Below are 19295 nucleotides of genomic sequence, written 5' to 3'. Positions count from 1 at the left end.
TTCCTTCCTTCCTTCCTTCCTTCCTTCCTTCCTTCCTTCCTTCCTTCCTTCCTTCCTTCCTTCCTTCCTTCCACAGGCTTTGCTTTGCTTTACTTTGTATCCCCAGTACTCAGCACAGTGCCTGGCACTTAGAAAGCAATAAATGCTTGTTGGCTACCCAAATAGAATTTATATCATCCATTCTAATTACAGATAAATTTACAGGCAAATCATTTGAAAACCATTGCTTCTCCAACAACATGAACTCTTTGTTATATCCTAAAGGAGATGGTAGGGCTAGGCAGGCCCCTTGGGGCTCTTTTGTAGCATGGATGAATTAGAGGTCAGAGTGTGGTAGGCAATGGGGATGAGGGTATATGTACTAGTGCATTTGAGTGCTAAATATGAATTCCATAGAGGATTCTTTAAAAAATAATTGCCAAAGGCAGCTAAATGACTCATTGGATAGGGTGCCAGTCCTGGAGATAGGAGGTCCTGGGTTCAAATCTGGCTTCAGCTACTTCCCACCTGTATGACTGTGGGCAATTCACTTAACTCCCATTCTTCTGCTTTGGAACCAATACACAGCACTGACTCTAACACAAAAGGTAAGGAGTTAAAAAGAAAGAGAGAAAGAGAAAGAAAGAAAGAAAGAAAGAAGGAAAGGAAGAAAGAAAGAAAGGAAAAAAGAAAGAAAGGAAGGAAGAAAGAAAGAAAGAAAGAAAGAAAAATAATTGCCCCCTTTCATTCATTGGTATGGAGAATGGAGAGAAATTGTTTCTTGTATACCAGGGGTTCCCAAACTTTTTTGGCCTACCGTCCCCTTTCCAGAAAAAATATTACTTAGCTTCCTGGAAATTAATTTTTTAAAAATTTTAATAGCAATTAATAGGAAAGATAAATGCACCTGTGGCCATCACCGCCTCTCTGGATTGCTGCAGCACCCACCAGGGGGCAGTGGCACCCACTTTGGGAATAGCTGTTGTGTATGAATTAGCAATAGAAAACACTTGTTATAGAAAGTCTGTCTCACAATGGTGTTATATAGTGGAGATTTCTTTTGAATTCTGCATAGAGGGCCAATAAAAATAAGGTTTATCAAATGCCTAGTGCTCCTTGGGCAGTCTATGCTGTTATTTCTGCTTGTAGAGATAACCAACATTTTTATTGTTTCTGGGAAAGTCATAGGGGCATAGCATTTAAAACTGCAAAGAATAGTAGAAACTAGTTCCCAGCCCTATCCTTTTCCTTTTTTTTTTTTTTTTTTTTTTTTTTTTTAATTAATAGCACTTTCCTTTTTAAAGCCCTTACCCTCTATCTTAGGATAGATAGTAAGTATCAGTTCCAAGGCAGAAGAGTGGTAAGAGCTAAGCAATACTCAGGGTCACACAGCTAGGAAGTGTCTGAAGCAAGATGCTCCCGTCTCCAGGCCTGGCACTCTATCCATTGCACCACTTAGTTGCCCCCACTTTTATTTTCAAATATACTCCTTCATCTTGATCCTTACAGATTTTTTTGTAACAAGCAAAAAAAAAAAAAAAAAAACCACAAAGAAGAAAAACAAAAGCAAAAGTAACACAACTGGATATAACAGTATATGCAATGTTTCACACCCATAACCCTAGGCAAAGAAAGGCCAGCATGTTCAGATCATTCCTGGAAAGGTTCCATCAACCCACACAATTGACAGTCCTCTCTAACCTCCACATTCTCGTATATGTAGTCTTCTATTAGAATGTAAGCGCTTTGAGGGCAGGAGCCATCCTAGAACTTGGCACAGTGCCTGTTACATACCAAGTACCTAATAAATACTTTTCATTTATTCGTTGTTCCTTTTCAAGCCTTTGGTCCCTAGAATTACCCCATTTAGTTTCATTTTTTGGTACTTCCTGTTTACATTGCTGTGGTCCTTGGGTTTATGGTTTTCTTCGTACTTCTCTCTGCCAAATACAAATTCTTAAATGAATTCATTTTCATCATTTCTAAACACACAGTATTCAACTACATTCACGTACAAAACTGTGTTTGGTCATTCTACGTGCGTTCATCTTATTTAGCTTGTTTTTACTTATTTCTTTACTTTTGTTCTTTGCCACCTCCAAAATCATTGCTAGGAAAAGATGTCAGCGTGCACGGGATCTTGTCTTTGACTTCCGTGGGGATATACGCGCAGTCGTGGGAACTTTGGGTCAGGTCTAACATTTTTTAGTCTCTTTCTTAGCACAGTTCCAGATTCCTGCCTAGAACGGTTTGGGCCAATTCGCAGCCCCACCACGAATCTTCCTGCCTTTGTTCCCCATTTGCTGCAATCCTTTGATTTCCTACAGGCTCTGGGAAGGGAAGTTACCTCGGCCAAGGACGCGAAGGTAGAGTTAGCGGAGCAGGGATTCAGGGTCCTGCCTCGTACCCGACTTCACTTCCCCCACTTGATTCCGCAGCATCCCAGCCTATCCCAACCTCATTGACATATACCCACTTTCTCCTTTAATGATTAATGAATGAATAAGTTCGTAGGCAACAGAATTAGTTATTAGAATAAGTTACGAAGTTTACTTAGTTTTTTCCACTTTCCAAAGAAAACTTTCCCCGCTGGCGTTCGGATAAGAGTTCTGGCAATCCATGCTCTGAGTCTTCGGTCTTCCCCAAACTTTTTTTTTCTGTCTTAGTGTACACATCTGAGAGCAAGTACAGAAAACCCATTGACAAATGCTGAAGGGGCTTCACTAAAACATTTGTGGCCCGTACGGGGATCGAACCCGCGACCTTGGCGTTATTAGCACCACGCTCTAACCAACTGAGCTAACCGGCCCTGAGGGACTCAGCTCCGCAAAAGTCCTTTTGAGCTGTGCATCCTCGGTAATGTGCGGGCGGGGCCGAGCCTGCAGCCCATTGGGCGCCACGGCTCGGGGGCTGGGCCGGGCTGGGGGCCCAGGTTGGGCTGGGCTGGATCCGTCCTCGGCTGCCAGATCCCGCCCTCTGAGGGAGAGGGGCCAGCCTTCCTTCTGCCCTTGGCTGCACGCTCTGCGTCTCTCTCTGTTTTCACGTTTTTCTTTTGTGATCACTTGGGTGTTTATTAAAAAAAAAAAAAACAAACCCAAAGAACTTTAGAAGTTTATTCTCAACTTGGCCAGCAGAACGTAAGTCCTCTGAAAGCCTTTCCTGCCTTTGCAATACAAGCCTTGTGCAGTTTAAATGCTTAATACACGCTGATCCAATTATATCGCCAGCCAGGTGGCGCGGTGGGCAGGACGCTGAACCTGGAGTCGGTAGGACTCACCTTCCCGAGTTCAAAGATAACCTCAGACGCTAGATAACTGTGTGTCCCTAGGCAAATCACTTAATTCGTCTTTTGTGTGAAATAAACGGGAGAAGGAAAGGGCAAATCACTCTAGCACCTCTGCTGACAGATTGAAATAAACGGGAGAAGGAAAGGGCAAATCACTGACCCATAGAATTGAATGCGTTTCGCTCTTTTGTAGCAGGCAGAAGCAGCTATTTTTTCTTTGTCTTTCTCACTATCCAGTACACTTATCCAGTTGCTTAATAAAGGCTCGATGAATAAATATATCTTTCTCTTGAGAGAACGCAAGCTCATTTTGAGGACAGGACCCTTTAAAAAATACATTCTCATTACCTGGCATAGGGCATGGCATACAGTAGGCGCTTCATAAATTCTTGGTGCTGGGATGCTATTGTCTCCCAGAAGAATGTAAGCCTCCCCAGGTCGGATTCCTTTCTTAGTCAGTCACCTATTTAGCCCCCTACGCCTGCTTCTTGCCTGGAATCTGGGCCCCGCGTGTTTCCTTCCTCCAGGTGGAATGGAAACTTCCAGAGGGTGGACACAGTGTCTCTTTGTGTGTGCGCCTGGCCCTACCCCTTCCTCTGGCCCTCTAACATCTATTGGGCAGCCGCAGCTCTTGTGGCACAGGATTTGCAAATCCAATTAACCCCTCCTTCTGGATTGGAGTCTGGGTACCATTTAGATGGGATGCTCCCTGAGGGGAGGCACAGTGTTACATCATCTACATCTATTACAACAACGGTTTACGGGGCCCCGCTTACAGGGGAAGTTCCCTGAGGGCAGGCGCAGTTTTGTTTTTTGTTCCGCCTCCCCGACGCACAAATAAGTGTACGTCGCCTGGGACTCAAACCCAGCAAGCCCACGAAGCGAGAAGCTCTTTGGCAATCTCGTTTGATCGAAGGTGAAAAAGAGCTTGTGCCTTTGACCTTGGGTGCGGCCCTCGGAGCCCGGGACATAGGCTTTAAACCTTTGGCAGTGACCAGCAGGCCGCCCTCGCAAATTCCTTTTACGTAGGCTGGAAGATCTAGATCCTCAGAAAGGGGGCGTGACCCGAAGCGGACTCCGCACTCAGAGACCACGCCCACTCCCCTTCCTCCTCCCCCCCCACGGGTCTCACCTCCTTCTGGGGGCGTGGTCTCCGCGCACAGGCTCTTTCGCAGGGTTTGCTGCCTCCTGGCCCTCCTCCCACTCTCCCGACCCCGCCCTGCGGCAGGGAAGGGGGCGTGCACTCCACCTCCGGGCACGACGTAAATCGTCCAGGCCGTTCCCCCTCCCGGCGGTGGAACCGGAACCGGAACCGGCGGTAGCCGCGGGAGGCGGGGCTCGGCTGGCGACTGAGGAGGAGGCAGCGGTGGCGGTGGCCGCAGCGGCAGCAGCAGCAACAGCAGCAGCAGCAGCAGCAGCAGCAGCAACAGCAGAAGCAACGAACGGACGAGCTGCTGCGGCTGCGGCCGAGACGTAGAGAGGGCCGCGGGCGGGCGGGCCTATGGTGCGGGGCCACCGCGGGAAGGCCGCTGCGGGAGGAGCCCCAGGCTGAGAGCGAGCGCCGCCGGGCCGGGCGTCTCGGGGCCTCGGCCGGACCATGGGCTCCCTATTCCGCAGTGAGGCCATGTGCCTGGCGCAACTCTTCCTGCAGTCCGGCACCGCTTATGAGTGTCTCAGCGTCCTCGGAGAGAAGGGCCTGGCCCAATTTCGAGACGTGAGTACTGGTGTGGGGGTGTGTGGGGGGCGGGGCACAGAGTCCTGCTGCCGCGCGCCCCGCCCGCGGCCTTGGTTTACTCTTCTGTGAAAGGACCGGGCTGGGCTACAACTTTGGCGGCTGGCCGGTGACACTCTCCGGCCTCAGTGTCCGCTTTGTAAAGTGAGGGAATCGGACTAGGACTGGGCCTGCGGTCCTCCTGGCCCTTGGTATCCTTTTCTGTAAAGTGAGCAGAGTTGGGAGCAGCGAGATGCCGGGCCTAGAGACGGGAGGTCGTGGGTTCAAATCTGGCCTCAGACCCTTCCTAGCTGTGTGACCCTGGGCAAGTCACTGAACCCCCTCCCCCACCCATCATCTAGCCTTTACTGCTCTTCTGCCTTGGAATCAATATACATAGTATTGATTCTAAGATGGAGGATAAGGGTTTTAAAAAAGAAAAGAAGATTGGACTAGATCGCGCTTATGATCATGTCACCCATCTGGGGGCCTCAGTTTCCTCTTTTGTAAACTGAAGGGGCTGTAGTAGACCAGTGCCCATGAGACTGTGCCCTTCCTGGGTTTCTGGTGTTCTCCTTTGTAAAGTAAGGGCTGGACAGCCCCGAAGCCCCTTCCTGCCCCACATCCTGTGCCTCCTGGACCAGCCACTGGGCTTGCTCTTGGACAGCTCTGCTGTTAGGAAGTCCCTCTGACCTCCAGCCTGAACCTCTGCCGCCTGGGTCAGGCAGAACAAGGCCAGTCCTTGTACTTGTAAACACCTCAAGGGGCCCTTGGCCTTTACACTGCCAGAATAATCTTAAAGATCTGCCCTCCCCTGGACCTTCTCCTCTTGCTGGTTCCTATACTGCCCCTCAGCTCAGGATGGGCATCTGGAGGAGGCAGATTGGGGTACCATCAGAGCCTCAGAGTGGGTCCTAGGCCCTACTCCGTGGAACCCTTCAGTTAGTAGCTGGAAGTTTGGACTCATTCTTGTGGAGCACCAGAGAGTACATGTGTGGTGCTGCCTCAGTGTGGAAGAGGGATTGGATTTGTAGTCCCTGAAGGCAGAAACTAACTGCAAATGGGCCACTTGAGTTTTGATGTCAGAGAAAGCCTGCTAATTAGAGCTGTGCAAAAATGGAAAGGACTGTCTCATTAGGGAGTGGGTGCCTTCAATCTAGTCAACATTTATTAAGCACCTACTGTGTGCTGGGGTCATAGGTACTGTTAATAAAAGGATCTGCTGTGGAAAGGATTCTTGGGCAGCTGTGAGTGGGGTTAGATCATCATTGGGTCTTTCTTATTCTGGGATTCTGTGTGACTGAATGGCTGGGCCCTATCCTGCCCTGGGGACAATTCAGTAGCCCCCACTTTGGGAATGCCGGATTCAACTGGAAGGACACTTGGAGAGTGACTTGGGTAGCCCTCTTGGCAGATAAGAGCCCTTTGGTCAGTAGAGCTTAGATGCTTGCAAAGCCCTTTCCTCACTTCACCTCTGAAGGGAAGGTTGCCTTTTATCATTCTCTCCATTTTCCAGGTAACATAATAGAAATGAAAAAAAAAATGAAGGGGCTTCGAATTGAAGAAGGAAGTAAATTTAGAGGGTGTTTACAGGCACTTTTACCCACAGCAACCCCAAAAGCTAGCATATTAGTATTCTTGTTTTACAAATCAGGAAATTGATGCTCAGAGGTGAAGTGCCAAAGCATAGGTTCCTAAGATTTAGTTGGGTAAATTCTTTTTTTTTTTTTTTTTAAACCCTTAACTTCTGTGTATTGGCTCCTTAGGGGAATAGTGGTAAGGGTGAGCAATGGGGGTCAAGTGACTTGCCCAGGGTCACACAGCTGGGAAGTGTCTGAGGCTGGATTTGAACCTAGGACCTCCCGTCTCTAGGCCTGACTCTCAATCCACTGAACTACCCAGCTGCCCCTCTAGTTGGGTAAATTCATTGGACTCTGAGGTCATCTCTAGGTGAATCATTCTACAGGTGAAGGAAGTGCTCCTGAAGGCTTCCTAGCTGCCAAGTGTTAGTGTCTAGTGCCCTCTCCATGAGTATGGTGTCTTATGGACCCGTCTAGACTAGTCATATCGTCCTTGTCCTTAGGTCTCTTTTGGTAGATTGTGGTTCCAGGGTGGGTGCCCATGTTTCCTTCTGTCCAAAGTCTGGTGCTCTTCCCACTGAACCACACTGTTTTTCACTCAGCAGATAGTTATAAGTATCTTCTCTGTTCAAGGCACACTAGGTGTCAAAATTCTCTGGATCTCAGGGTGTTTCTTCATCTGTAATAACAACTGTAGAAAAGCACAACAGTTCTATGATGGAAATAGTTGTCCTCATTTTTCAAGAGAGGAATGAAGGATGAAGGATGGCTGTTCAATAGTTGATAAAAGTTACTTTTCTCTGAGCCTCAGCTGCCTTGTCAAGGCCACATAGCTAGTAAGTGGCAGAACCAAGCCTGAAAAACAGACTTTGCCTGTATTTTCATTTTATCTCCTACCTCTAAGATGAGCAGGCCTCTTAAGACCTCTTCTAACTTTGATAGCATATGGCCTACTACTTTGTGCCAATTCTCCCCAAAACCTTGTCAGCTTGAATTATCTAGCCACCTTTGTGAATTAGGATCAGGTTTTTCTTGACTTAGAGTAGTTAGGGACCACTTTAGACATGTGTTTATTAGTCAACCACATTGACCTTGGAGAACAATAGATGTTTTTGTAGGACTGTGTTCTGGTGAACCTACCAGGATAAATAGCTTGAGGAATGTATTCAAGGTAATTGAATGAATTGATCAGAGACCTGAAGTTTTATAATATTGTGAATTTAAATGTTGGAGAATGTTTTAGTATAGTTGATGCTAAATTGCTCATTCTGATATTAGCTGGTGGTTTAGTTTAGTTGCTGCTTATTTCTACTCACAATTTCTTGGTAATAAAATGACACCCACTGTTGAATATTTTTGAATTTTACAAATATCCATAGAATTTATTCATCAAAAGATTGTTCCTGCTCACTCCAGTTCTGGCAGTAATATGATATAGCTTTTGAAAAAGCTTTGAGAGCCAAACCCAAGATTATGGATTTGGGTCATAGATCATTTCTGTCTATGAACTCAAAGGCTAAATGGAAATTGATAGATGCTGGAAAAAGGCCTATATTTTTAAGTGTTTTCTCAAAAAACAAATATAACAGTATCAATATTAGGATAGTTGTGGTTAATGATAAGAATATTTGTTCATAGTTCTCTGTCATTTTAAAGTCTGTTTGCTTTTTATGCAAGATATTAGACTTCAAGAATTAAAATTTCTTTATGGTGCTCATGACTTCTGAGATCCCTTTCAGCCTTAGATCTGTGATCCTGTGACTTGAATATGTTTTAATATTTTAAACAATTATTCCTTTTTATGACTTTCCATAAAATATGAACAATACTTTCTTGTTAAAGTATGCTAGCTTCATGATATGATTTAATCTGAGTTTTGTCTCAGTGAAGAGCCATATTCTGGGCAGCCAATATTGATTTTATTTTCTCTATCTCATGTTCTTTTGCTTTTAGAGGAATAAATTATCTTGGGTATTTAGAGATTTAAAGTAGTTGCCTAAATATGTGTAGTATTAAAACATAAATGTTAAGCTGAGAATCACAGTAGAAGTGAAATTGGAAGTTACTTTTAAAATGGAAAAAAGCACAGGACCTTGAAGCTAGATAGTTTTCTGTTTGGATTTTGGATTCTTGAAGCATTTTCTTTATTGTTCTCAGACCACAGCTCTACTGGGGCATGTCATCATTAAGTTTGAGGGCAGGGTGATTGATCGAATGGGAAGAGCACTGGTCTTAGAATTTTAAGCCTTTCAAGTCCTGAATCCAAGCTGTAATTTTGGTGTGATCTTGGGAACAATACTTTAGGGTCATATGATCTTAGATTTGGAGGTAGAAGGTTCTGTAAAGACCATCTTGTCCAGACTCTTCATTTTAGAGAGGCAGCTGTGCGTTGCCGTGGAAAGAGAGCTGAACCTGGAGAGCTTCAAACCCATCTCAGACATTTACTAGTTGAGTAAACCCCAGGCAAAGTCACTTAACCCTCTACCTGCCTTTGTTTCCTCCTCTACAAAGTAGGCATAATAATGGCCTCTACCTCTCAGATTATTATGATGATCAAATATTTGTAAAGTATTTTGCAAACCTGCTATATAAATGCTAGCTATTGTTACTATAATTATTAATGTTAACGTTCTAGATGTGTCTCAAGAGAAGGATTAATAACGTGTGCCTACAATTCCAGCATCTTCTTTTGTAAAATAGAGATAAAAATAATAGGTGACATTACCTGGTATATTAGGTAGAGGGCTGATTTCCATTTCTGTCAAAGATTATCAGTGTGACCTTAGGTGAGTCACTGATGTTTTCAGGGGAAGTTATACTTGAGGTGTGTTGACCTAATTAATAGACGGATTTTTACACACTTTGACCTTCCAATACTTAGAAAATCACTATCCCCAAAATATTTTTAGTTCTATTAAGTTTTCATCATTAAGAGATCATTTTGCATGATCTCTTTACAATTGATTCTTACAATGACGCTATGAGGCAGGCTCTTTGTATATTATTGATGATAAACTGAAACTGGGAGAAGTTGTGATTATCCATAAAACTATGGAATGTGGGGTGGGGCTTAGTAGTTAGGTTTCTCTCAACTCCAAGCCCACTGTTCATTTCACTCCATATTATTATTACCTTTCACACTTCCTTTTTAAAAATTAAATAGATTTTTTGTTCAATTAATAGGCATTTATTTTTTTCCCCTCCCATTCTTTCCTGATTGGTGGGGACAGGGAACCTTGTAATAAATATGCACAGGCAAGCTAAACAAATTCCCACATTGGCCATATCTAAACATTTTTGCCCCTTTTCTTACCAGATGGTTGTAAGGAATTGTTTCATATACCCTAAAGTACTGAATTAATGTGAGTGGCTGCACTGGGTAGATGGGAGGTCATAGATTTGGAGGGATCCCTCTGTCACCTTTTACTTTAGACAGTGAATTGTTATTGAGTGTTTTAATGATATTTTTTTCCACCTTCTCCAGCTCAATCAAAATGTAAGCGCCTTCCAGAGAAAATTTGTTGGGGAGGTGAAGAGATGTGAGGAGCTAGAACGGATACTGGGTAAGTAATCTCATTTGACTTCAGAAATTTAAGGAATGGTACATTGGAGAATCCAATGTAGTGGACATTTTTTTGTTAACAACTTAAAAATATAATCATCTTGATATTGTTGAGAGGGTTCTGGACAGCACTCATCCCCTTTGCTTCCTTGTCCAGAGAAATTCCCGGAAGTTTCGCTGGAAGCAACTCCTCAGCCATAGAGCTAAAGACCCCACAGTGATAACTTACACTTTTTCTTTTGATACAGTTGACATATTGCAATCAGCAATCAGCAATCACACAGACCAGGCCTCTCCTCCAAATATTTTCCCCCCAAAAAAGTTAAGTCAAACCACTTAAAAGAGTTGTTGCAAATGGCAACACACATCTCTTCCACTTGTGGTGTTTAGGGTCTGCTAATAGAAACTGGGACATGTGTTTTAACTGTAGTGATTTGGTTAGCAACATTGTCTATTATGTTATATGGGTATGGTGGTGAATTCTGTTGGAATGTGGGAGATATAGACAAGCTGAAAAGTTTAGCCCCTGCTGTGCGAGAAGCTAAGCAGATAAGATGCATGGGATCCAGTGTGGCTTACCCTCTTGGAACTTAGTCTACTAGAGGCTGTGATAGACACCAAGAGAAATCTGATGCAGGGTAGTATGATATCCCATGACACATGTTATGCTCTAGAGCAGTGATGAGCAAACTTTTTAAAGAGGGGGCCAAAGGAAAGGAAATGCTCATCTGTTAGTCTGTTTCTAAGGCAACTCTTTCGAAGTTTCATTGTATTGTATCCTACTCCTTGTATTTGTCAGATTAGGAATAATGTCATATGGCTGGACAGAACATTTCAGGGGTTCACATCTGGCCTGAAGGCCGTAGTTTGCCCATCACTGACTTAGGAGATATATAACAAAGCAGTCTGTCTGAGATGGGAGAGGTCACTGATGATGGGAGGGAGATAGGGAAGCTTCCATGGAGAAGGTGATATTTAATTTGAACTAGGCTCTGAGTGGATGCTGGTATCTCAGTTAAATGATTATTATCTGAACTTGAAACATGGACCAAGCTACCTGACAATACCTGAGAGATATTTGACCTTGGGGATTTAGACTTTTTTTTTGGCTCAGCAAAGACTTGGTGTGTAAAACTGTTCTGATTGGCTATTTAAATATGTCCGTATTATATTTTGTGAATTTAAATATATTGAACTTGTCTGATACCATTTCTTTGACTCCTCCAGCATATTTAGTGCAAGAAATTAAAAGAGCTGATATTCCCCTTCCTGATGGAGATACCAGTCCTGCTGCCCCACCTTTTAAACAAGTTTTAGAAATGCAGGTAATGTTTCCTAAATAAGATTACTGAATTAATTTTAAGTTTGTGCTTTTTTCTTCTGTTCTTCATATCCCATAATGAATAAGAAAATTACATTCCAGTCAATTTCTACTCATTTGCATGTATTTATTTGTTTACTACATTAATCAAGATAAATATTAATTATGAACCAGTTTTCCTTTTTCCGCTAAGCATACTTTAACTGCTTTTTCCACTTACCATCTGGTGTATACTCAAGTAGTGCCTACAGATTTTAATATTGACATAATCCAAAGAGAATTAGGCCCTTGAATACATTCTAAAGTTCATCCTGGATCATCCATACCATAGCATTTCTCCATTACAATAGGGAACCGAAGTAGACCAATCAGTAAACCCATAAGCATTTATTAAGCACTTACTATGTGCCAGGAAGGGTGCCAAGAGAGAGATTTTCTTTTTATTTTATTTATTTATTTTTTTTATTTTAAACCCTTAACTTCTGTGTATTGATTTATAGGTAGAAAAGTGGTAAGGGTAGGCAATGGGGGTCAAGTGACTTGCCCAGGGTCACACAGCTAGGAAGTGTCTGAAGCCGGATTTGAACCTAGGACCTCCCGGCTCTAGGCCTGGCTCTCAATCCACTGAGCTACCCAGCTGCCCCAAGAGAGAGATTTTAAAGGTGGAGAAAAAAACATTATCTATTCCTGGGGAACTTGGAGGAAACATGGACAAAAATAGGTACATCCATTATAAGGACTAAGTAGATGACAGGCAGCCTCAGAGGTGAGGCATAAGCAGCTGGAAGGCCTGGTAAAGACCTCTTGCAGAGAAAAGTTTGCATTTTAAGCTGACTTGGAGCCAGGGAGCCTAAGAGTTGGGGAGGAAGAAGAGCATCTTCTCTAGGCATGGGGACCAGGTCTAACTCTTTGGTGTTCTTTTTTTCTCATGTGGTTTGGAAATCAGAGTTGTTTTCTAGAACCCGGGATGAGGACAAAAAATGATTGTAAGTTGGAATTCAAGAGAACTCACTCGCCTTCAGTTCAGGTTAGGCTGCTTAGGGGATTCACTTGGAGAGAAGAGTGATGTGGTTCTTTTGTCAGTATTCATCATCACATTGTTAGCTGCTTTGTTTGTTCTCTTATCACTTTAGAATTCGTTAGATTGGGAGGAAGTAGATTTCAGTTTTTTTAACCTATTTTGAAAACAATTACATTATTATAATTTGAACCCTTTCTGGGATCACTCTATTTTATTATGGCTCCAGAGAGTTATTAGAGCCCTACAGTCTGAGTGGTTAAGGATGGAAAGAGCCTGAGCCTGGCCTGATTTGAAGCCAAACACTTATCTCTTATACTGACTGCCTGTTTGACCATGGGCAAATGGGCAAGTCACTTCCTCTCCTTGTATCTCAGTTTCCATATCTTTCAAATGAGAGAGTGGGACTGGTTGGCTTTAGAGCTTCCTTCTAGCTCTAAATCTGTAGTCCTGTGACTTAACAGATTTTCTAATTATGTGACAGTATCTTTTTTAGAATTTTAATAACTTTCCATATAAAATTCCTGAAGTTATATGACCCAAATTGTCTCCCTTTCTTTTTCCCTCTCCCTCCTGAAGCTGGCAGGCAATTCATTGTGATGGAGTATCTTTTTTTTTTTAATTTTAACCCTTGTACTTCGGTGTATTGTCTCATAGGTGGAAGATTGGTAACGGTGGGCAATGGGGGTCAAGTGACTTGCCCAGGGTCACACAGCTGGGAAATGTCTGAGGCCGGGTTTGAACCTAGGACCTCCTGTCTCTAGGCCTGACTCTCACTCCACTGAGCTACCCAGCTGCCCCCCATGTGATGGAGTATCTTGACAGAAGTTATGGATAGGTTGGCTGTGGTCTAAGTAATAATAGAATGAATGCTGATTACCATTTATAGAGACATCCTTGGAATGGTCATGTCTATAAGAATTTGAGGTACATTTAGGAATTTGTTTTGCAGTATTCTCCCAGTAGTTAAAGGTTAAACATTTTCAAAGGATTTTTACTATGTTTTTGATTACTGACAAATATAAGATTGTTTTTTTAGAATTTGTAGTCTCCTTAATGAAGTTTAGAGTGGATTCGAAAGTATAGAAATGGGGCAGCAAGGTAGTATAGTGGATAGAGAGGATCAGATCCGGAGTTGAGAGGACCTGCATTCAGATCTCACTTCATATGCTTCCTAGCTGGGCAGTTCACTTAACTCTGATTGCCTAGCCATTGGTAGTTAAGAATTTTCTATAGAAGGAAATTTTTCACAACTGGCTTCAAACAAACTGGTTGTCAAACAGACAAATAAAAATAACATTTGACATTTTAGGTAAGGTAAGGATTTTATGTTTAAAAGAAGTATAGAAACATTGTTGAGCTATATAGGCTGAGAAATATGAATAGCATAGTCTTTATTTTTTCTGTGTTGGAAATAGAAGGAAAAGTGAATAATTGAAAGAGGAAGGGAGGCTGTTTTAGGTTTGATAACTTGAAGCAGTAGAAAGAAAAAAAACCCCACAGATGATTAGAGAGCTCAAGATCAGGACACAGTCATCTTGGTATTCAGAATATTAAGGAATAGGTGTCAGTTGGCTTGAATTGACTTCATGGGAGTAAAAAGTAGTTTCAGTAAAAAGAATAGTGTGGAAATTGTTCTGGGAGGATTAGCATCTCTGATGTGAGGTTTTCAGGGTTGCTTATCCATCTTTTGGGTCTACCTTCACCCAGCTCTTGCCTATGACTCCAAGAAGTACGTACAGTGGCCACACCTTCGTAAAATTGGCTCAGCAGATGTGCTACATCAGGTCGAGGATCACTGACAGGCCTCAAACCTGTTGGTGACTTAGGGATAAGTCCATCCTACGTATTTGAGGACTTCCCCCAGCAGAATGGGCAAAGAAGGACAGTTTTTCCAGTGGCTGTGAAAATGGCTGAAGCAGGTGCCATGGAGCACTTAGAGCTTGGTCAGACATTGAAGACATTAGGGTCATCCTGAGCCATTGAGAGTCATTCTGACTTTTGTCTTGCCACTGGACTTTTATGACTGGAAAAGAAAAATAGACTGATGATTTTGTGCAACTCTACCTCACTTAAATCTAATTCATGCACAAGTCAAGATATATGATGTCGGGGCAGCTGGGTAGCTCAGGGATTGAGAGTTGGGCCTAGAGATGGGAGGTCTTAGGTTCAAACCTGGCCTCAGACACTTCCCAGCTGTGTGACCCTGGGCAAGTCACTTGACCCCCATTGCCCACCCTTTCCACTCTTCCACCTAGGAGCCAATACACAGAAGTTAAGGGTTTAAAAAAAAAAAGATATATGATGTCATTGGTCCTCTTCTGAAAAGGAAGGCAAAACAATGAATAGGAAATAAAGATTGACTTTTTGAAATATTTCCATATTTAGTCAGCTAGTCAGCAAGTATTTATTAAGCACTTACTATATACTAGGCATCGTGCTAAGCACTGAGTGGAGGAGAGTAAAGTATAAGAAGTCTGGAAAGGTAGAAGTGGGTCAGGCTTAGTTGGACTAGGGTGGGATCAGGTGACATCCCTGTGCTGTTAAAAAAAAATCTAAATAATCTAATTTTTGCCTTTGTTTTTAGGAACAGTTACAGAAGCTGGAGGTTGAGTTGAGAGAAGTCACCAAAAACAAAGAAAAACTGAGGAAGAACTTGCTTGAGCTGATTGAGTATACACACATGTTAAGAGTGACCAAAACCTTTGTTAAAAGGAACATAGAGGTACTGAATTCACTTCCTTTCAACAAGTATGTATTAAGTGCATGTGATGTGCCAGGCCCTGGGCCAGTTGCTGGGATTTCAAAGACAAAGAATGAAGCAGTTCCTGTCACCCTCTGGGAGTTTATATTCAATTACTAGGCATAGGTTCTACAGAATGTAGCCCTTGTCTTTTAGAGGACAAATTCACAATAGGCAAACTGTTAAAATTTTTTCATGAGATGGGTAGTTACTAGCTAAGATAGTTATTGAGATCTAAATGAACATTTGAATTGAAATTTGAAATGTTTTTTTCTGTTGGGATTTGTTCAGTTTTCCAACATGTATTTAGTAGATATAAAGGGGAAAGTAATATCATTCAAAGAAATCTATTTCCAGATATTAGAAAAAGTGATAGATGGTAGATAAGCTTCTCAACATTTCTAAGGGGAATACCACACTGCGTCCCATTTCATACCAAAATGTTTCTCTTGTTCATATTCATTATACTTTATCACATATCCTTTGCAACAAATGTGAAGATCTTAATTAAGAGATTCACTTATTCTAGGACAATTTAATTTTTATTGAAAAATAGTTTGTTCTTTTTTGTTAAAAATGATTCTAGCATAGGTTGTTCAGACAAGTTGAAATCTTTTTTATTACAGTTGACCTGATGGAGCTGACGAGAGATTGGATAATGTTGGCTTTTTCAATAGACCTACTTAGTTGTACCTCAAAATTGGGTTGTGACATTTGCACTAAAAATTGCCTAAAATGTCTATGAAGCCTCAAAGGGTAGTTTTCATGATGAGGCAATGGAGTAGTAATGGATAGGATGCTGAGCTTGGAGCCCAGAGGCCTCAGATAGGCACTGGCCTTTGTGCACAAATGCTCCAAGTTTCACTTCCCTCATCTGTAAAATGGGGATAATAATAATACCTGTAGTACTTACCTCATAGGGTTGTTGGAAGCCTAGATGAGCTAAAGTAAGTGTGATTCTTTGCAGTCCTTACAGTGCAGCTATATTAATCCTGCGTTCAAGTCCTGTCTGGGCCTTACTGGGTGTGTGAATATGGGAAAATTTCATCACCTTTCAGGGTCAGTCAACAAGTATTTTAATTGCCTGCTAAGTTGGTGCTGGAAATACAAAGAAAAAGATAAACAGGTTCTTGCCTTTGAGGAATTTACTTTCTCTCAGAGGAGATAACATTTGCACATGTAATAGTTACAAAATATGTAGAATATACATGCAAGGCAGTTTTGGGGAAAGAGGGCAGCTCTATAAGACTATAGTTAGCAAATGTGTTGCTGACCTGCTTCAGTAGAAGGAAGTTTTTTTATATTGGGAGATCTTCACACCAATGAAACGAAAAATCTGTTGTCTTCACCCCTTCATAATTATTACTTATCAAAATCTTCACTAAAATGTCAGTAGATGGTATTTTTATTTTTCTGTTTGTAGTTTGAACCCAGTTATGAAGAATTTCCTTCTTTAGAAAAGGATTCTTTGTTGGACTACAACTGTATGCAGAGGCTGGGTGCAAAATTGGGGTAGGTAGCACTTGGGATCAAGTTTCTTGTATAGGTAAGATGGGTACCATATACTGTTAAACTTCAAGTAGAGGCTAATATTAATTAAACAAACTGGTTGCATTTAAGAAAACTTGATGGTATTTTATGTATTGCATTTCAAGTCTGGAATTGAGTAACCGATGTTGCTTTTTTATCATTTAGTAAATGAAATCAGAAGGTATCAATTTCCTTAAATATTTACATGCAGACTCTTTAACTTTATATAATTGAGTCCAACTTTTTTGTCCCCTGGAAATTTCTTCTTTTTGTGCAGTTGCTGATAATTTTTGTCTTTTTCATAGTTTTAACATATAGTTACATTCCAACATTTTCTTTTTTTTAAATGTATTTTTTATGTCTAGATCATTGACCTAAGTGGAATTTTTTTTGCTGTATGTTATGAGCTGCAGCTCTAAATTATTTTTAGTCATACTGCCATTCAATTTTCCCACTATTATATATTGGATAGTATATTCCTTTCTTGATCTTGGATTCATTAAATACTAGTTTCTCATAAGCCTTTGGTTCAAATTCTGGATGATAGAATTTGTTCCCCTGACTTTTTTCTACTTTTTATCTAATAAGTTTTGACAATTATAGTATAATTTGAATCTAGGAATACAAATGCCCCTTTACTCCCTACCCACACCCTACTAATTTGTCCTGCAATTCTTATAATCCTTATAATAATAAATCTTATAATCTTTATTGTAAAAACTTTTTTTGGTCACTTTCTTATTTTGTGAAATATCTCATGAGTATTTTATTTAGTATTATCTTTAATTTATAAATTAATTTTGAGTAGTATTGCTATCTTTCTTATATTGGTTTATTTTAGCCATAAATATTATACATAATATCTCTCAATTATTTAATTCTTCCTTTATTTTTCTTTAAGATGTTTTATGGTTGTCTTTACTTATAGTTCTTGCATATGTCTTGATAGACTAATACCCAAGTATTTGATTCATTTTGTTATTACCATAAATGATGTTTCTCTCTCTTATTTTATTTTGGCTCACTGTCTATTATTTTATTGTTGGAATTAGCCATGGCGTAGTAGAAAGAATTTTGAGCTTATCATCAGAAGACCTGGGGTCACACCTTGACTCAAATGATCTAACATGTTAATTTTGTGGCTTTGGGGGGGGATCAGGTCATCTTTCCAAGCCTCAGTTTCCTCACCTGTAATATATAGAAAAAAAATACATGTCCTTCCTATTTCACAAGGACTGCTATGAAGAAAGTTCTTTGTAAACTATAAATACTTTAAATTAGGGCCCTGGGGTTTATCTCTATGTCTTTTCACTCTACCAACACAAATCATAAACTTTCTATAACTTAGTAACTAGATTTTGATCACTACTTTGGCTGAAATATTCATTACTTTTTGGCTCATATGGTAGTATCCCATATAGTTTCTCTGAATTTAGTGAACTTGGAAGAAAGTTATGTATGGTCTGTTACCAGACCTGCTTGACTGCCAGGTCTTGACCAAGACAAAGTTCTGAGGTAGAATGTTAATACAGGGTGAACCTTAGATCTCTTGAAGAAATGAGCCTATATGATTGACTCTGTGTGCTAGTAAAATGGGCCCTGTGTTCCTTCCAGCAGTACTCCAAGAATGAACATATAGCACTCAACAAGAGCCCCAGTTATCTTCTGTAGTTCAAGGACCTTATCATTAATTATTTCTTGTCCATTAGATAATGCCTTCTATTTTCAGCTGGTAAGTAATTTTAACTGTTCAGTTAAGTAATTATTTCATATTATTTCCTAGATTTGTGTCTGGTTTAATTCACCAAGCAAAAGTTGAAGCATTTGAAAAAATGTTGTGGAGGGTCTGTAAAGGGTATACCATTGTGACCCATGCGGAGTTGGATGAGTGCCTTGAAGATCCTGAGACGGTGAGTGAATACTGTAGCTGTTGTTTCTCATGTCTCATGTCCATATTTTTCAGATGTTAAGTAGATTTACACCTAGACTCTTTAGTTGTATAAAATTGAGTCCATTTTTTTTGCCTCCTATAATTTCTTCTATTTGTTCAGTTGCTAAGAATTTTTGTCTTCTCCACAATTGTAACAAATCATATTCTAATATTTTTTATTTTTAAATGTCTTTTTTATGTTTAGATAATTGACCTACATGCAGTTTTTTTGTGTATGTACAAGTTGTACCTTTTTAAAGCTATACTGCTGTCCAGTTTTCCCACCATTATTTATTGAATAACAAATTCCTTTCTTGATATTTCATAAGATGAAAGTTACTTGAGCTTTATATAAAAGGAGGATTTGCTTCTATTTGTTGTCCTGTTTTCTCTCTCTCTCTCTCTCTATCCTTTATTGGTTCATTGCTTTCCTTGTACTTTCTAAGTTGCTACTCAAGTCCATAAGATCAGATACTGGAATGGTTTTAGGGTCTATTTAGTCCAACCTTCTTATGTGACTATGATTTTAAAAATTATATCTTTTATTCTGAATTCAAACACCAAAAAATAGCATTTTTTTATATATAACAGGGCATAAAGAAGTTTTTGTATGAAAACATGTTTACATTTCTTAT

General features: G+C 40.9%; 1 protein-coding gene and 1 non-coding gene across 2 annotated transcripts in view; one reads left to right on the top strand and one right to left on the bottom strand.

Moving 5' to 3' along the window:
• Positions 1 to 2714: 2714 nt before the first annotated feature.
• On the bottom strand, positions 2715 to 2788 carry TRNAI-AAU. Its single transcript has one exon. It is a non-coding gene; the product is annotated as a tRNA-Ile (tRNA).
• Positions 2789 to 4862: 2074 nt separating this feature from the next.
• ATP6V0A2 (ATPase H+ transporting V0 subunit a2) overlaps positions 4863 to 19295 on the top strand; it is a 37303-nt gene continuing 22870 nt past the window's right edge. The window contains exons 1-6 of the mRNA XM_044673121.1: positions 4863 to 4979; positions 10041 to 10119; positions 11346 to 11443; positions 15045 to 15182; positions 16624 to 16712; positions 18514 to 18640. Of these exons, the coding sequence (XP_044529056.1) occupies positions 4863 to 4979; positions 10041 to 10119; positions 11346 to 11443; positions 15045 to 15182; positions 16624 to 16712; positions 18514 to 18640 (648 nt within the window). The remainder of the gene's footprint in view (positions 4980 to 10040; positions 10120 to 11345; positions 11444 to 15044; positions 15183 to 16623; positions 16713 to 18513; positions 18641 to 19295) is intronic.

Source organism: Gracilinanus agilis, chromosome 1, assembly GCF_016433145.1.
Source record: "Gracilinanus agilis isolate LMUSP501 chromosome 1, AgileGrace, whole genome shotgun sequence".
Taxonomy (NCBI): Eukaryota; Metazoa; Chordata; class Mammalia; order Didelphimorphia; family Didelphidae; genus Gracilinanus; species Gracilinanus agilis.
Note: the sequence above shows the minus strand (reverse complement) of the source record. Positions and strands in the feature narration are given on the sequence as shown.